The sequence below is a fragment of the Elaeis guineensis genome, chromosome 7, assembly GCF_000442705.2.
Source record: "Elaeis guineensis isolate ETL-2024a chromosome 7, EG11, whole genome shotgun sequence".
Taxonomy (NCBI): domain Eukaryota; kingdom Viridiplantae; phylum Streptophyta; class Magnoliopsida; order Arecales; family Arecaceae; genus Elaeis; species Elaeis guineensis.
Window position 1 is genome coordinate 90,360,650 of NC_025999.2, and position 18,529 is coordinate 90,379,178.

The 18,529-nt window shown below is 37.4% G+C and overlaps 1 protein-coding gene across 1 annotated transcript; it reads right to left on the reverse strand.

Annotated features, from left to right (window-relative positions):
• Window positions 1-1,319: 1,319 nt before the first annotated feature.
• On the reverse strand, window positions 1,320-2,604 carry LOC105048441 (LOB domain-containing protein 40). The gene is made up of 2 exons (XM_010927745.4): window positions 2,280-2,604; window positions 1,320-2,189 (listed from the first exon to the last, which is right to left on the reverse strand). Exons 1-2 carry the CDS (start codon window positions 2,467-2,469, stop codon window positions 1,582-1,584), a joined length of 798 nt encoding a protein of 265 aa, XP_010926047.1. The 5' UTR covers window positions 2,470-2,604; the 3' UTR covers window positions 1,320-1,581.
• Between the last annotated feature and the right edge of the window lie 15,925 nt (window positions 2,605-18,529).

The window sequence follows — 18,529 nt, forward strand, 5'->3', positions numbered from 1 at the left end:
TGCTTTCATCTTTCCATTTTACCTCATTACTAGCACAAGACTATTTTAATATTGCCTTCCACATGGAAGGTTAAGTGGCTAAGCATGATTTTAGTTGCAAGTACTGTTATAAGACAATCTTGACAGTAACAAATTAATGAAGAACACATGCGCCTTCCAAGAAAAGTTTGGGAGAAGAAAAAGGAGGGTTAAACATGGGGATGCTCATGTCTATACATCCTAAACGATGTTAGAGCATGAGAGAGCGATGGGATATCGATGCTCCGTGTCGGCTCTACAGGGTTGGTGCATGAAATCTCTAAATTATACAAGTACCAAGACAAAACTGAGGCTAGAAGTACAGTTTTCCGTGGCAACGGGCTAGTTATCTTATCTCTGAACCAGCTTGTAATGCCTAAATTTCTCTCTCATCAAGAAACCAAGTTCATCGGACCTCCTCCTTTCAGTTTCTTAATCCTAAAAATAATCTTTATTTTTACTGGATTTAAAGTTTTTCTATGATAACGAGATAGTTATCTTATCTCTGAACTGCTACTAACGCCAAAATTTGTTTCTCAAGAAACCAAGTTCATGTCGGCCCTCCTCCTTTTAGTTTCTTAATATTTTAAATAATTAAAATCTTTATTTTTACTGGATTTAAGGTTATTGAATTCGATCCACCACAATAATATAAATATAAAAGCAAAAAAGAAAAAAGAAAAAGAAAAATGTTGAGATGCTCCTTACCCCGGAGTTTGGAATCTTTCCTCATCCTCGCCACCGAAAGCTACTCAAATTCCGAAAAGCTAGATCTCATCCCCCACTAACCAAACGCGTACATCATTTTAGGGATCACAAGAAGCCCTTGAATCGAGTCCCCTTAACCAATCCATCCAAAGCACCTTTTGAGCTGAAAAGGAACATAGTAGAACGACGCCTAGAGAATAGAACCTCTCCATACAAGTCCGTCTCCTTGTCTTCCTCTTGGACCACTCTCTCTCTCCCCCCTTCTCCTGCTGTGTTGCACGTCCTTCGCATGTAACACCCTCCAAATAAAAACAAATCCTAAAACAATATTTCCTTTATCTCCATTATTTCACCTTGCATGCAAAAGCCAAGGCATGTATAAGATCACATGCATCGACAACGAAATGGAATGAACCAATCTCCAAAGAAGAATTCAGCTATTGCGTTCATCCGGTTCATGCATAGCATCACAACGCACTGTCAACGATGAACAATCGGATGAGGTGCACCGCACCGCTAATAAAAATAATAATAATAATAACACAGTAATAATAAGAATGATAACTTTTTCCAGGAGAGAACAGAGATAAAGGTGATGGAAATATTTGGACTCTTCTATTTATGAAAACAAGGACGTACAACTGTATACAAGGACGGAGGAATTTAAAGCTGAAAAGCTAGCTATAAAGTAAGTAAAGATGCTGACAGAGGAGAGAGGATAAAAAAGAACAAAAAAACTATTACAACGGATTTCTATATAAAATAAAAGAAATAGAGAAAAATAAAGACGGACAAAATTGACACGCCCCGCCACTACTGGATGTTTCCATCGGCATCCAGGACCAGGTAACCAGCTCACGCGATCAGGCCGAGCCCCAGCTCCACGGGACACGCGTCAGCTCCCTGGGCGCCCACCTCGACCCGCCCCTCCTCGGCCGGCAGGGCCGCCGTCCGGAGTCCAAGGGTCAGATCCAGCTCCACCACCTCCGCCTCGGATCCGCTGTCGTTCGGCTCCGCCTGGCTCACGTGCGACCACTCCATCGACTCCACCGAGAACACGCTCCCGTTCTCCCCTCTATTCGCCGGTTCCACCGGGCAGCTCCCGCCGGGACAGACCACAGCCGGATCGTCCCCTCCCGGCTCGGCGGCGATGAAGCCGGGCATGGCCTTGGGCTTGATGACATGGCCAGAGCGCTTGAAGCGTGGGCGGGGCTTGGCGACCTTGTGTAGCTCCTCAGCGATGTCCGAGTTCTTCGCCACGTGGCGGATGTCGTAGGCCTTGGTGGGCGGGACGGCGGCCGCGGCCGAGTCGGAGGAGATCTGGGCGATGGGCGCGCCCCGGAGGACGTTCTCCACGGCGGCCTGGCAGAGCGGCCAGTTTCCAGACCACAGCAGGCCGACCGAGCCGTAGATCGGGTTCACGATCCGACCGCAGGCTTCGTAAAGCAGCGAGCGGAATATAGCTGAAATAAACCAAACACAACCGCAAAATTGAGTCCAGATCTAATCGAACAACGGAATAAAACAAGAGAGGGGGGATGTTTTCTGCGGACCAGGGCGGAGGTGGTTGGGCCCGGCGTTGATGAGGTTCATGAGGCCGGCGCGGCCGTAGAACTTGGCAAGGAAGACGGTGGCATTGGCCTGGGCCTCGGAGCTCTTGATCCACTGGAGGCAGGGGCGGATGGTGCAGTTGTCGCTGCATCCCTTCCGGAGGACCCGGCATCCGTTGCAGCTCATCCTCATGGCCGACCGATGGACGGTGGCGATTATACCCTCTGTAGAAAGGGGAGAGGAACAGGAGGAAGCGAAAGAGACGAGAGAATAGAATGGAATGGTGGGAGGGATGAGACCTGGGCCGAGAGGTGGGGGGGGGCAAGGTTGGAGTTTATATGAACATCGGGAGGCGGAGCCGTGGGTTTTGCTCGGTGACCAGCGGTTTACAAAGGGTTGGAAAGCGGTTTACTTCCAAGGGGACCAGATCCCTTTATTCCAAAATTACCCTTACAATTTTCAATAAAATTGCTAAATCTAACGCAGTGGGATGGTTTAAAAGAGGGGGGGCGTGCGGGAAGTGTGAGGCGTCCGGGACCGCGGAGAAATGGAAAAGTGGCGCGTGGCGCACACGCTCAGGTGGCAGGGGCCGCCGAATCGCCACATCTCTAGGAGCGGGAGAGGGGAACCTGGCGCTGCGGGCGCCCTCGAAAAAAAAAAAAAAAAAGCCACCCCAACCCACCCAAACTCCCCGTTTTCTCGGACGAGTACAGGGAACTGCCGCCGCCCGTAGGCTGGTATCCAGCGGATACGTGGTTTTGCCCCCGGTCTGTGGGCGCCCAACGGTACGGGCCACCGGTTTTCTTACACGGTCCCGTCACCGCCCAATGTTGCGTGCGGAGGGTCTGCTACTACCCGTTTATGCGGGATATGGGTACATGGCTTTGGAAGATCGTGGACGGCGGGATGTACGATTCGTGCACGGACTATTCCATGCGGAGGTCTACGTTTCTAAGATAGTGGTACCATACGCCCACTTGGACGGTAGCTGATGCATGGAGGTATCTTTGAAGGGGTATATTTCTTCCGCATCTGGATGGGTTCAGTGTAGCACCATTCATTCTCCAGGTCTGGTCTCTTTACTTTGCCCTTGTCTTTTCCTATCTGGTTTTTTAATGCTCTGTGGGGATGGATTACTAGTTAATATGCATGTCCAAAATATATATTTAAAGGATAAAAGTTGTGTTGTCTCCAGCGCTGCTGCTGCAGATAACCGAGACATGTGAAGTTTTATTTGCTACAAATCATTTATTTATGAGCACAAAATCCTAAGGATTAATTTTTCTATAATAACTATCATAAAGAGCAACAGATATAACCATAAATGCGATAGCCCGTAACACAAACTTTTCGACATCATTAGTAACTTCATCCCATTGCATCTCGTTCTTATCATAGGCACGCGTGTGCATAAATATTTTCTAACGAATTTTACTATAATATTTTAATTTTTTTTAATTATTTTATTAATAATTTTTTTAATCATTAATTTTAAGATGGACGATACTGATTTATTAATCAGTAATCAATTTTAATTGATCATGTATATAATCGATACGATAAATATCTCAAATTTTAAATATAATTCAAAAATCAAAAAATTGATCAGTCCCATCCCCCTCTCTCCCTCCTCTCTCCCTTTTTTGGCCTCCTTCCTCTTCCCTCCTCCCCCTTTCCTAATAAAGCACCACCCCTTCCCATCAAGGGTAGGCGTGTCGCAGTGGGGAGGCAAGCAATGGCTTTGAGCGGCAAAGGAGGAAGAAGGGAGGCGATATATGATTCTGAGAAGGAAAGTAGCAAAGGAGAAGGAGGAAGGGAATGGTGGGCCCAAGCCGTGGAAGAGAAAAAGGATGAGAAAATGAGCAATGGGCTTAATCGACAGAGAGATGAATGGAGGAGGAGGAAGAGGAGAAGAAAAGGAGGTGGCTGCTGCGATGAGCCCGAGCAGCGGATAGATGAACAAAGGAAGAGGATGGGGCAACATGCAAGGCAAGGGCGGGCAGTGATGAGGAGAAGCTCACTACTATAATAAAGATCTATGGCAGCTCTTACTATTGCAGCAGTTTCAAAATCGCTGTTATAGAACCTACGATAGCGGTTATTACAAACTGCTGCCCTATATTGAATCTATCGCAGTGCTTATAGGTAACCACTGCCACAGATAAGCTTATAGTAGTGGTTATCCGTGAGTGCTGCCGTAGGTGCAACCTATAGCAACGGTTTATTATAACCGCTGCCATAAGTTCGAGATATGGCAGCGGTTCTACATAACACTGCTATAAGCTGGAGATATGACAGCTGTTAATAAACCACTGTTATACAGAATATGGGAGCAGTGATGCAACCACTGTAATAGAGTTATAGCAGTGATTATTCAATAACTACTGTTATAGAGGCAGAATATAATTTTTTTTTTATTTTTTTTTGAATATGATATAATTTTAAAATTTAAAGTCCATCTTCACCATTCGTTATTTAAATAATTATCTTTAGAGTATCATCACAAAAGACCGTCTCGATCTGGTAGCCCTAGATATATCGATCAATAAAATCTGATTTCAACAGCCACGAACGATCGCATGATGATTTGATAGATAGAGACAATCGATTAGTTTGAAAACTTATAACAATGATCTCGATGAGATTTGTAGCACACTATCAAAATTTTATTTCAATCAGACATCATTATGATGATCAATTTAGTATGAGATGATTTGGACTGTTAAATAAAAAATGAGTGATCAAAAGATCAAACGACATCCGATTATAACGTGATTTTTTAGATAAATGATCTTTGCTACTATTTTAATCATTTTTATGATGGTGATCATAAAATTCAAACCATGCATATATGAACCATCCACGTTAAGCAGATCTTACAAAAGTACAAGTATAATTATTTGAGAACTGTAAGAATGATAATCAAGAGACATATAATTTTGGATCATTCATATATGTGTGGTTTGAATTTTATGATTATCATTGTACAAAATAATCAAAGTAGTAGCAAAGATCATTTATCTAAAAAATTACCTAATAATCAGACATCATTTGACCTTTTGATCACTTATTTTTTATTTAATGGTCCACATCATCCCATGCTAAATTGATCATGATAATGATATTTGATTGAAGTAAAATATTGATAGTATAATATAAATATTATCAAAATTATTATTATAAGTTTTTGAATCCATCAGTACTGGTCTTTATCTATCAGATTATCAAGCAATTTTTTGTGACCATCGAAATCAAACTTTAATGATCGATGTAGCTAGGACTATCAGATCGAGGCTATCTTTTGTGATGATACTCTAACGATAATTATTTAGATAATGAACGATGAAGATGGACTTTAAATTTCAAAATCGCTGCTATAAAGGCAGAATATAATTTTTTTTTCTATTTTTTTCTGAATATGGTATAAGAGAGTTTTAGAAAGGAGGGGGACTTTAGTCTTTTTGACTCATAAACTTGAAATAGCAACATAAAGTAATTCTAAAAAGAAAATGTTGGTGAATGAGGACTTGTAAGTGGAATCAAATAGTTGGAAAAAGATTGTTGACTGCGAATGCATGAATGCGCATGTATATAATTACTGCCTCTACATAGTAGATTTATGTAGTATTTGCAACCCATCAACATAAGCTTTTCAAGTCTTGTACAACTGAAGTAGATTATGGAAGTACCTCTCCGAATATGTAATATATATCATGAATAGATGTGCATCTTAATGCAGCAATCAAAATGAAGTCATGAATAGATGTATGTTTTTCTGATCAGTCTAGTGTTATGAAGTGGCATATTTTCATGATTCTATTTTGGCAAACAAACTAGCATATGCATCTATTCTACGATTTATTTTCATGATTGTATTGTGACTGATAGACTAACATATATATGCATCTATTCAATGATTTTACTTATGCAGTGTCTCCATTGACAATGTCAAATAAACTAATAATTTAAAGTATGTAGGAAATATGATACATAAGTTACTTGCCTATCTCCAACATTTGCTGTTTCATCATGCTGATATTGCAAATCAGGAATATAAACTTTGCAACATGTGGCTCAAGTTTTGTATCTTGAAGTTGAGTACTGATGGACTCATCACACTTATTTACAGCTTGATAATTAAGTCCAGTGCTAGTTTAGAATTGCAAGATAAACTATTATACCAATATAAATTTAAGTTTCCTATGTAGAAAATAACTAATTAAAAGAAAGGGTCAGAAGTGTAGAAGTACACTGCATAACTGTTTTCTTCTCTGTTTCACTATAGTCCATCTCTAACCAAATATAGCATTTAGAGCAACATATGAAATTTTGGCAATGAGACCATTGTCTGTCTTGTCAAGAAACTTCATCTGAAATTCATTTTCGCTCTTTCTCGTGATGTGTAGGGGCCATGTAACTTATCTTGATCTCTCACCCCAACTCTACCCCATCTATTGTAAACCATGAATGTCCTACCATCATCAGATTCTGCAATTAATCCTGTGTTAAGCTTCAAACATGCAAAAACATACTAGATATTGATGAAAATTTATGATAGTGCAGTACATGCAATTAAAAAATTTTGTGTAGCAGAAATAATAGATTAAATAATTTAATCCTAATCACATGTATAAGATCTAATCTTAGACTACTATATCAAGATCTTTGATATAAAAAATATAAATTTTAGATTTAAAAATAAAAATCACATCGATCTCATCGATGCTGAAATTCTAGATCTAACTATTAGATCTACCATAGAAATCAAAATAAGTTAGAGATCGTTACTAAATAAATTTTGATCTTAATCTCTTCAGACCCAACGGTTGGAGAGGGTGTTCTTCAGATCGCTCGCAGCCACACGAAGTCACCTGGCCTCTATAGAAAAATCTATGCGAAGACTGGTGCAGATCAGGGGCTCGGAGATGCTAGTTTGCGAACAACTTCGACAGCTGACCTCTTCTTTCTTCTACAAGCACCTTGGACACTCCAAAGTGATAGGAGATTTGGAGGAGAAAGAGAAGAGGAGGAAAAGAGGCTCTGAAAATAAAAAGTTCACAAAGAAATTGATCATAAGATGTCCAAGAGAAGGGTCTCCTTTTTATAAACTAGAAATTAGGACTTTCCAAGAAAGGATGCCATGAATCAACACCAAAATCTCTTTTTGACATCTCCAAAAATTTCAAAAAAATTATTAGGACATGAAGAAGAAATCTAAGTCTCACATACCAAAGGATTTCTAAAAAAAATAAAAAAAATAATATGATTCCAACAATATATCATATATGAAAAAAATTTTTCCTAGTCTGTATCTTATCTCTAATTCGGATCACATTTGAATTAGGCAAGAGATAATATTATAACTCATTTGTTATAGCCGACCATCCTTATTGGATCCTCTCTCATGACACTAAAAATCACAACTCAAATCCAATTAGACATGGAGAAATTAGTATGGATCCAGATGTGGCGCAAAAAATAAGGATAGAGTCCTAGTCTAACTTGGACTCTTCATTTCTAATTCAATTCTAATCCAAATCAAATTTGGATTGAAACCACTGATAGAAATGAACCTAATCCAATTAAAAATCTAAATATCTCATCAAATTCTAAATCCAATTAAAAATTAGTCGAGTCCAAACTCTGATCGAATCAGGATCAATTTTTTTTTTATAATCGAATTTGATCATATCAATCCCAATCTGAGTCGAACTGAATCTAATTCAATTAGACTTATTCCAAAATTCTTTACTCAATCAAATCGAGTCAATTAGTAATCTAATTATTAATTAATTCTCTATAAATGATAGAGTTTCAGTCCCAATGAGACTCTCCCACAGAGTCTTAGTTCAAGTAAGACTCTTCACCAGAGTCACAATCCAATTGGACTCTTCAGCCATCAGATCTGATCAAATCTTCTAATACGTGTGACCCCATAAGTTCGAACCTAAACCGATAGTATAGGAATAACTTTCTATACCAATCGATGTAACCATCTAGCAATGATGATCCAACGACCGGATGGATCGAAATGTTGCAAAGCAACCTTCTAGAACCTACTAGCGTATGGTTACCGTATAATTCATTCTTTTGACCCAAATGCTCAAGGTGACTTAGGATTTCACTGTCAACCCTAATTAAGCCGACCACATTGTATTTCAACCTTTCAAATTCATCTCATAGATTATCCTGATCAAGATTTTGTTAAATTGAAATACACTGATGCATATCTCCTACCAATTCAGACGGATCAATTTCATCTTGACTCACACACCGACTTGATAAGTACTTGACTACACCTAGTATCCTTCCGTCACTAAGTTAGAAACTCAAATAGTCCGGTACTAAAGTATAGTGAGTTACTTACAAGTCACCGTGATGGTCTCAGATCGGAGGGACACTTATATTTATACCCTTCACAAGCTACTCTTGACAGCAGAGTGCTCGGCACATGGTCACGTTCGATGCGAATGTGCTCCTACATTTTATCTGCATGTCATAACAGTGTCTCCACACTCCTTGATTAAGAGGACAATCAACTCATATGGCACACAACGACCTATACTTGATATCGCTATCGTCCTAGTAATAACGTATCATTTGGTCGCGAAAAATTTTAAAGACTTAACGATAAATCCTCCTTTGTCGATTAATATATATAGTCCTAAGGACTTCATTACAACACAAGAGTTAAAAGATGATCAGTTTGTAATGAAAATGTTAAATAATTTTTATTAATAAAAATTCATATACTGTTTACAAGATGAGCACAATCGTCTAACGATTAGTTTTGGGACATATTTCCTAATAACTCTCGCTTGGACTAAGGCCAATCGGTACAGTATCACATACCCATCTTTGATTTATGGTCATCAAACTCCTTAATTTCGAGAGTTTTAGTAAATGGATCGGCCAGATTCTTCCTTCCATTGATCTTCTGAAGGTCAACGTCACTTCGATCCACGATCTTTCGGATAAGGTGATAACGGTGCAGAATATGTTTGGTCCACTGATGGAATTTCGGCTCTTTGGCTTGAACAATGACTCCAGTATTATCGCAGTATAACAAGACAGGGCCATCAATGGAGGGTGCCACTCCGAGCTCGTCGATGAACTTCTGCAACCATACAGCTTCCTTTGCATCATCGGATACCGCGATATACTCTGCTTCATAAACAGAGTCTGCCATAGTATTCTGCTTGAAACTTTTCTAGCAGATTACTTCATCATTTAAGGTAAAATATAACCCGACACACTCTTACTATCGTCATAGTCTAACTGAAAGCTGGAGTCGATGAATCCCACAAGTTTCAAGTCAGTTTCATCATACACAAGCCACTGGTCCTTAGTATTTCTTAAATACTTAAGAATGATCTTTACGACCTTTCAGTAATTTTCTTCTAGATCAGACTGGTATGTACTCACTATCCCTAATGAGTATGCTATGTCTGATCTCGTACATGTCATGACGTACATAATCGAATCCACTGTCGAAGCATATGAAACTCTACTCATACGCTCTCTCTCTTGAGGAGTTGTCGGACAATCTCTTTCGAAAAAAAAATTCTTGGACTATCAAAAGATAGTCTTTCTTAAAATTCTTCATGCTGAATCGTTTCAGCATAGTATCTATATACGTGGATTGAGAGAATCCGAGCAGCCTCTTAGATCTATCCCTATAAATCTTCATCCCTAGGATATAGGCTGCTTCTCCCAGATCCTTCATGAAGAATTATGACGATAGCCACACTTTTATTTTATATAATACAGGGACATCATTTTTAATTAAAAAAATATCATCAACAATCGAACCATTTGCCCATTTATATATGCAGGGTTCCTCTCCATTCCTAATGAAGTCATACGTTCTGATCACCTTATCAAAACACATGTTCCAACTCCGAGATGCTTGTTTCAATCCATAAATAGATCTCTGAAGCTTGCACACCTTGGACACATCTGTGGATATGAACTTTTTAGGTTGTATCATATACACCTCTTCGTTTAGCTCTCTATTTAGAAAAGCTATCTTCACATCCATTTACCAGACTTCATAGCCTAGATATGCTGCAATCGCAAGTATGATTCGAATGGATTTGAGCATTACCAAAGGAGAAAATGTTCATTATAGTCAATACCATAATGCTGACAATAATTATTGACAACCAAACGGGATTTATAAGTCTCTACCTTCCTGTCTGCACCCCTCTTTCTCTTGAAGACTCACTTACACCCCATAGTTTTATCCTTTCAGGTGGGTTAACTAATGTCCATACATCATTGACCTTCATGGACTCCATTTCGGATCTCATGGCTTCAAGCCATTATCAAAGTTGGATCTCTGCATTGCATCCATGTAGGTGATTGGATCCTCATTGTTCTCATCGAGTTTGACAGGATCCTCATCCCGGATCAAGAAACCTAAGTATCTGTCCAGCTGATGCGGTACTCTACCAGATCACTTTAAGGATATTTGTTCATTGGGCTCCAGGTTTGATCTCATCAAATCCGATTCAGATGCAATCATTGGTGTTAGTTCTTCTACCTGTCGAACTTCGTCAAGCTCGATTTTAGAGGTACTTATTTCTTCACTAAAAAAATTTATTTTCAAAAAATGTGCCTTACTGCTGACAAACACCTTTTGTTCAGTAGATAGGTAAAAGTAATATCTCCTCATTTCTTTGAGGTAGCCTACAAAATTATACTTATCGGACTTAGGACTAAGTCTATCAGTTTATAATCGTTTAACAAAAGCTGAACACCCCCAGACCCTAAAGTAAGAGAGGTTCGGCCTACGTCCTGACCATATCTCATATGGTATCTTACTAATTGACTTGCTCGAAACATTATTGAGCACAAAATAGACTGTTTCAAGTGCATATCCTTAAAAGAAGATCGACAGAGTTGCAAACCCCATCATGGACCGAACCACGTCCAACAAGGTTCGATTCCTCCTTTTTGAGACACCATTATGGTGTGGTGTCCCTGGAGAGGTTCATTGGGAGAGAATCCTATTCTCTCCTAGATTGTCAGAAATTCATTAGAAAAGTATTCACCTCCTCGGTCGGATCGAAGAACTTTAATGCTTTTTTCAGTTTGTTTCTCTACTTCATTACGAAACCATTTAAACATTTCAAACGATTCAGACTTGTGTTGCATCAAGTAGACGTATCCATACCTAAATAGATCGTCTATGAACGTGATAAAAGTATCTGTACCCTCCTCTGGCATATGTGCTTATGGGTCCACATATATCGGTATGTATCAGACCCAGCACATCACTGGCTCGTTCACCTTGTCCAATAAAAAATGACTTGGTCATCTTTCCAAGCAAACAAAACTCACGGATAGGTAACGATTCATAATTGTGTTTATCAAGAATTCCTTCTTGAGCCAACTAGTTTATTCTGTTCTTGTTGATATGACCTAGCCTACAATGCCAAAGGTAGGCATCTGTGACATTATATATTCTACAGTATTTATTTGAAATGTACATTACATTAGGCCTAAATACAATATAGATACCATAGTTCAACTGTCCACGTAAAATTGTAACAGCATTCAAAATGATATCACAAAAATTTTTCTTTATTGATATTTCATAATTTGAATTGGCCAAAAGGTCTACAGAAATAATATTTAAAAGAAAACTAGGACAGTAATGACACTCATTAAGAACAATATATTGAGACTCAAATACAAGCTTGATGATTCTTAAAGCTAAAACTGAAACTGATCTTCCATCTCCAACATTTAGGAATCTCTCACCTTCTCCAAATCTCCTAGTGACCTGAAGATCTTGCAACGAATTGCAAATATGAATAGGACTTCCAGTATCCAATACCCAGGTCATTGTATATATAAGAGATAAGTTACAAGATGTTATCACATAAGTACCTTATCCAGCAACTGATTACTTCTTTTTCTTTGGTCTGTTCGGATCAAGGAAAGCGATAAACTGAAGATACTTCCTCTTTCAGTGACCCTGCTTCTTACAAAAGAAGCACTCTGCCTGATTCTGATCAGTCTTGAACTTGAGTTTCTGAGACTGACTCCCAGCACCAGGCACCTTCTTATTTTTTTTTGTTTTCTCAAAGGGACGACGGCTATCCGAAGAAGATCTCCCCACTAGATTCACTGTCTCCTTGTGGAGCTGGTGATCTTTCTCAAAAATCTGTAGCAACCCCAACAGACCGTGGTGTTGACTACAAGCTTTGCCATTCTGAAATGACTGAAGAACGGTAGGTAGGACTTGGGAAGAGAGTTCAGGATCGCATCTTTCTCCAACTGTTCATGCAAAGAGAAGCCGAGTTTGCTCAATTTTTCAATCTGCTTGATCATGTACAATACATGATCGGTAACAGATACACCCTCCCTCATTTGCTCAACGTCGTCAGGAGTACCAAAGAAATTCCTTAACACTTGAAGCATTTTCTCTGGCTGAACTTCTTTAAACTTCTGACTAAATTCATCGTTCATGGAGGCCCGCATGATGCAATAAATCATAGTGCAGTCATTGAGCTACTTCAAATAAGTGTCTCAGACCGTTCTTCAGACGTTAGGAGCAGGATTCTCATGTGTCGGATCTGTTATCACATAAAGGATCTGCTCATGCTCCAAGATAATCTTTAATTTTCGATATCAATTATCAAAATTCAGTCCGATAAACTTCTCACTGTCCAACAGTGATCGAAGTGACAAGTTTGAGGCCATATCTGCACACACAAAGAAAGAATAAAGCCTAATTAAGATATAAATTTATTAATTCTAAAAATTTAAACTTTAGTCTAAAGGTCCTTCCACTATTTTATATGAATTGGTAATCTCTACCTCCAATTTGAGGAATTACCTTAATTTCTTAGCGGGTACTAAAATTCACACAGACTACATATAGACCCGAGGATGGCTCGATCAACCCATAGGCACGTATGGGTAAGTTCTCAATCAATTATTTTTTTAAACAACTTCTAGTATTTAATTTAGCCTCAAATTTCATTTCAGTAAGCGACGAGCCTCCACTGAAAGTTCTGATTAGGTCAAATCATTAACATGAACCTACTCAGTGATTCACCTAATGAGTGATCAGGTCCGAAGATAGCTCGATCAACCCAACCATCATCAGATAGTTCATCAGAGTCATCATATGATGAATGATAATTCTATCATTCAGAGAGAACATCAGACGGATGGCGCCTGCAATGTCAATCAGAAATAATGGACCTATCATCACTCACCTTAATGGAAGGCTATGATCTAGTTATCACCATAACCAACTCATTTTAAGGACCTAATAATTTAGAAGATTTAATCGATTTAGAGAAGAGAGAAGAGAAGAAAAGATCAAATTAGTAGACTATAATCCTCCTACTGACTTCACCAAGTCACTGAATCGGGTTAGATCATGCTGATTGAACTGGCATCTAGGTTAGTCACATGAATCAACTTTAATAAAATGGGCTAACTCGAATCACTTAACGATCTAATCAAAATCTAATTCACCAAATTGGTAAGTGAGATCGATGGGAGGGCCTGCTAAGCTTGCCTTAAACACCATCAAAATAGTCAAGTAAGCCGCTCCTAATTAAAAATCACCGGTCGAAATGCCAAACTTACCTTAGACATCAATTGGTTAACTAGTTTTGATTTGACCAACCTAATAATTCGGATTCAACTACTGAGCCACAATCAATGACCATTTGGTCTAATCAAACACATAGATTTGACCATCTACAACTATTGTACTAGAAAAATCTTGATTAATCTAATTCAATATTTGGTTAGACTTAATCAATTTCTTTACATGGTCAATCAATTCTTTGATTCTAACCTTAGGTCTAACCTAATTAAAGAGAAGGACCTGATTTGAGCTAACCCATGCCCCATGTTTTATGCAATGTCATTAGATCTAAATCACAATTCTAGATCCAATCAGCTTGATACTTAATTCTTAATTAAATTTTGCATCAACATGGTTAAAGTTTCGAAAATAATCTTTCATGTAAACTTTTTATATCAAGTCATAAAATCTTTTAGATCAAATCTAAATTTTATTTTATGATTTTAAATCAAAATAATTTTGACTAAACAAGATTAGATATAACTAACTATCTTCGCAACTTGCATCACATACAACAATACCTAGGGTTTCAAGATTTAAGGTTTTGCAAGAAAGTAATTTTTTTCTTTTCACTTTCTTCTTCATGGGACCTTACAATAGCACCCCTATACGCCATGAAGAGTACCCCATTGAATGGAAGGAGAGGATCATGAAACTCTACTTGCTCCTATGACCAGACAGTCTGGTGATTATCCAATCTGAGTACTTTGCTACTCAGAATATCTAATCTAAATAAATAATAATAAGATCTGAAAATAAACTAATTTAGATCTAATCTAAATCATAAATAATTAGATCTAATAACAAAAAATCAGATCTAAAGTCATATTAATTCATATCAAAACAACCTGGCTCTAATATCAGTTGATGAAAATTTATGGTAGTGCAGTACATGCAATTAAAAAATTTTATGCAGCAAAATTAATAATTTAAATAATTTAATTCTAATCATATGTATAAGATCTAATCTTATACTACCAGATCAAAATCTTTGATATAAAAAATATATGCTTTAGATCTGAAAATAAACATCACATCGATCTCATCGATGCTGAAATTCTAGATCTAACTATTAGATCTACTATAGGAATCAAAATAAGTTAGAGATTGTTACCAAATAAATTTTGATCTTGATCTCTTCTAATCCAATGGTTGGAGAGGGTGTTCCTCGGATTGCTCACAGTCACACAAAATCATCTAGCCTCTATAAAAAAATTCACATGAAGACTGGCACAGATTAGGGACTCGGAGATATTAGTCTGCGAACAATTTCGACAGCTAACCTCTTTCTTCTTCTACAAGCACCTTGGACACTCCAAAATGATAAAAGATTTGGAGGAGGAAGAGAGGAAGAGGAGGAGAGGCTCTAAAATAAAAGAACTAAAAGAAAATTGATCATGGGATGTCCAAGAGAGGGGTCCCCTTTTTATAGACTAGGAATTAGGACTTTCCAAAAAAAGATGCTATGAATCAATACCAAAACCCCTTTTTGGCATTCCCAAAAATTTTAAAAAAATTATTTAGATGTGGAAAAGAAATATAGAGTCTCACATACCAAATAATTCCTCAAGAAAAATAAGAAACAAAATAATATGGCCCCAATAATATACCATATACGAAAAATTTTTTTCCTAGTCTGCATCTTATGTCTAATTTGGATCACATTCGAATTAGACAAGAGATAATATTATGACTCATCAGCTATAGCCGACCATCCTTATTGGATTCTCTCTCATGATGCTAAAAATCACAATCCAAATCTAATTAGGCATAGAGAAATTGGCATGGATCCAGATATGGCGCAAAAGATAAGGATAGAGTCCTAGTCTGACTTAGACTCTTCATTTCTAATTCAATTCTAATCCAAATCAAATTTGGATTGAAATGACTGATAGAAATAAACCTAATCCAATTAGAAATCTGAATATCTCATTAAATTTTTAACCTAATTAAGAATTAGTCGAGTCCAAATCCTGATCGAATTAGGATCAAATTTTTTTTGTAATCGAGTTTGATCATATCAATCCCAATCTGAGTCGAACTGAATCTAATTCAATTAGACTTGTTCTAAAGCTCTTTACTCAATCAAATTAAGTCAATTAGTAATCTAATTACTAATTAATTCTTCATAAATGATAGAGTCTCAGTCCCAGTGAAACTCTCCCACAGAATCTTAGTCCAAGTAGGACTCTTCATCGAAGTCACAATCCAATTGGACTCTTCAATCATCAGATCTGACCAAATTTTCTAATGTGTGTGACCCCATAGGTTCGAACCTAAGCCGGTAGCATAGGAACAACTATCTATACCAATCGATGTAACCATCTAGCAATGATGATCCGACGATCGGATGGGTCGAAGTGTTGCAAAGCAACCTTCTAGAACCTACTAGCATATGGTTACTATAAAATTCATCCCTTTGATCCAAATACTCAAGGTGACTTAAGATTTAACTGTCAATCCTAATTAAGTCGATCACATTGTATTTCATTTTTTCAAATTCATCTCATGGATTACCCTTAAGATTTTGCTAAATTGAAATACACTGATGTATATCTCCTACCAATTCAGAAAAATTAATTCCATCTTGACTCACACACCGACTTGATAAGTACTTGACTGCATCTAGTATCCTTCTGTCATTAAGTTAGAAACTCAGATAGTCCGGTACTAAAGTACAGTGAGTTGCTTACAAGTCACTATGATGGTCTCAAGTCGAAAGAACACTTATACCCATATCCTTCACAAGCTACTCTTGACAGTAGAGTGCTCGGCACCTGATCACGTTTGATGCGAATGTACTCTTACATTCTATCTGCATGCCATTACAATATCTTCACACTCCTTGGTTATAAGGACAACCAACTCATATGGCACATAATGATCTATACTTGATATTATATCATCCTAGTAATAGCGTATCATTTGGTCGTGAATAATTTTAAAGACTTAATAATAAATCCTCCTTTGTCGATTAATATATATACGTCTAAGTACTTTATTACAATACAGGAGTTCAAAGATCATCAATTTATAATGAAAATGTCAAATAATTTTTATTAATAAAAAGTCATATACAATTTACAAGATGAACACAATCGTCTAACGATTGACTTTGAGACATATTTTCCAATAGATATGATATAAAGTCATAAGCATAAATTATCAAGCATTATTTGACCTATTAATAAGGCAAAACTATATTTCATTTAACAATGCAACTAATGAAGAGCTTATTTCCACTTAGAAAGCTGAAAATATAAATTACATGACCTTCGAAAAGAGGTTCTGCACCATGTATGATTGCAAAAAAGTGGCAATTTTCATTGTTTCTACCTCAAAGGTCCATATAACCAAAGATTAGAAAGATGGACTTGAAGAACTAATAGGTATTTGTATTCTTAATAATATTTATTAAAAAGAAAGAGACACTTTACATAATCATAAACAGAATAAGCAAACCTAGAGCTTGAATAACATAGAATTTGTTATTGTTTTCTCCAACATTTGTCTGATTCAGAATAGCATCATAAACTTCACCTTCCTGCAACCAATACAGTATGATAAATCAAAACCAGGGTCATGCTAGACAAGAAAGCAACATACAGAAACATGAACATATTACTCATATCAAAATATTAAATCACAGAAGTGATAAAGTTTTAGTAATTCACAATAAAACATGCCTTATAAATACTTTTCACCATAAATACTATTCTGCTGCTTGAGGATCTGCTGCTTGAGGACTCATTGTAGATGATAATATCAGAGGTATCTTAGCTCTTAGATAGGTGACAGATTTTGAGAATTAGTGAAGAAATTATACAAAATAACAGAAAAAAATGAAAAGAAAAGAAATCAATCACAATCCAACATGGCCTATAACATCATAGTAACAAAAGTTAATAAGTTTCATTGAGATAGTTAATCATTAAAAAGAAATATTTAATGATCTGCCTATGGACTCTAATATCGACACATCTCATGAGTAAGAGAGTGGATTTTGCTATGCTGAAATAATATGCAATTATCTGAAGGATTATAGTATCTTGAAGGAAAAGAGGTTAGAGGAGTAAGCGATTTTATTAATTCTTATTTTCGTGGACCAACATTTAATTAAAAAAAAGAAGAAATTGTAAGTATATCCACTTCCAACCACCTAATAATTATAGTAGAAGAACAAAGAATGTAATATACTTACTTGATGCAAAACATGGTAGTTTGACTTTATATGATCCAAAAGGTGCTGATCCAATACCGCCCCAGCCTTCTTGATAGCTGTAATCAGTTTCTCCTTCTTACTCTCCTCAAATTTCTATGCTGACCATCACAAATTCAAAAACATAGCCAACTTATATTTTTTTTTCAAAACAAATATCCATTTTTAACCATCAAAAAAAGAAGATTAGTGCTCAAAACCTTCAAGAACTTCTTCAGAACCCATCTCCACATCCACAGAGTGCCTCTCCATGAGTTTCCTCTTCGACCCATAAGCTGATAACCCATGACGGAAAGCTAATTCCCTTAGTTTTTTGGCACTTATCTCTCAAAGCCTTTCGATTCCACCGCTCACCTCAGGCTCATCTCTAGACCTCTTTTTGCCCACATTGAAGGTGCCATTCTCCTTGGCATCTC

Excerpts from the sequence above, each read along its gene's own strand:
- LOC105048441 (XM_010927745.4), bottom strand. The coding sequence starts at position 2,469 with ATGAGGATGAGCTGCAACGGATGCCGGGTCCTCCGGAAGGGATGCAGC. Across the intron at positions 2,190-2,279 it reads GCCCAACCACCTCCGCCCTG|CTATATTCCGCTCGCTGCTT; the intron begins GTCCGCAGAAAA and ends GGTTTATTTCAG.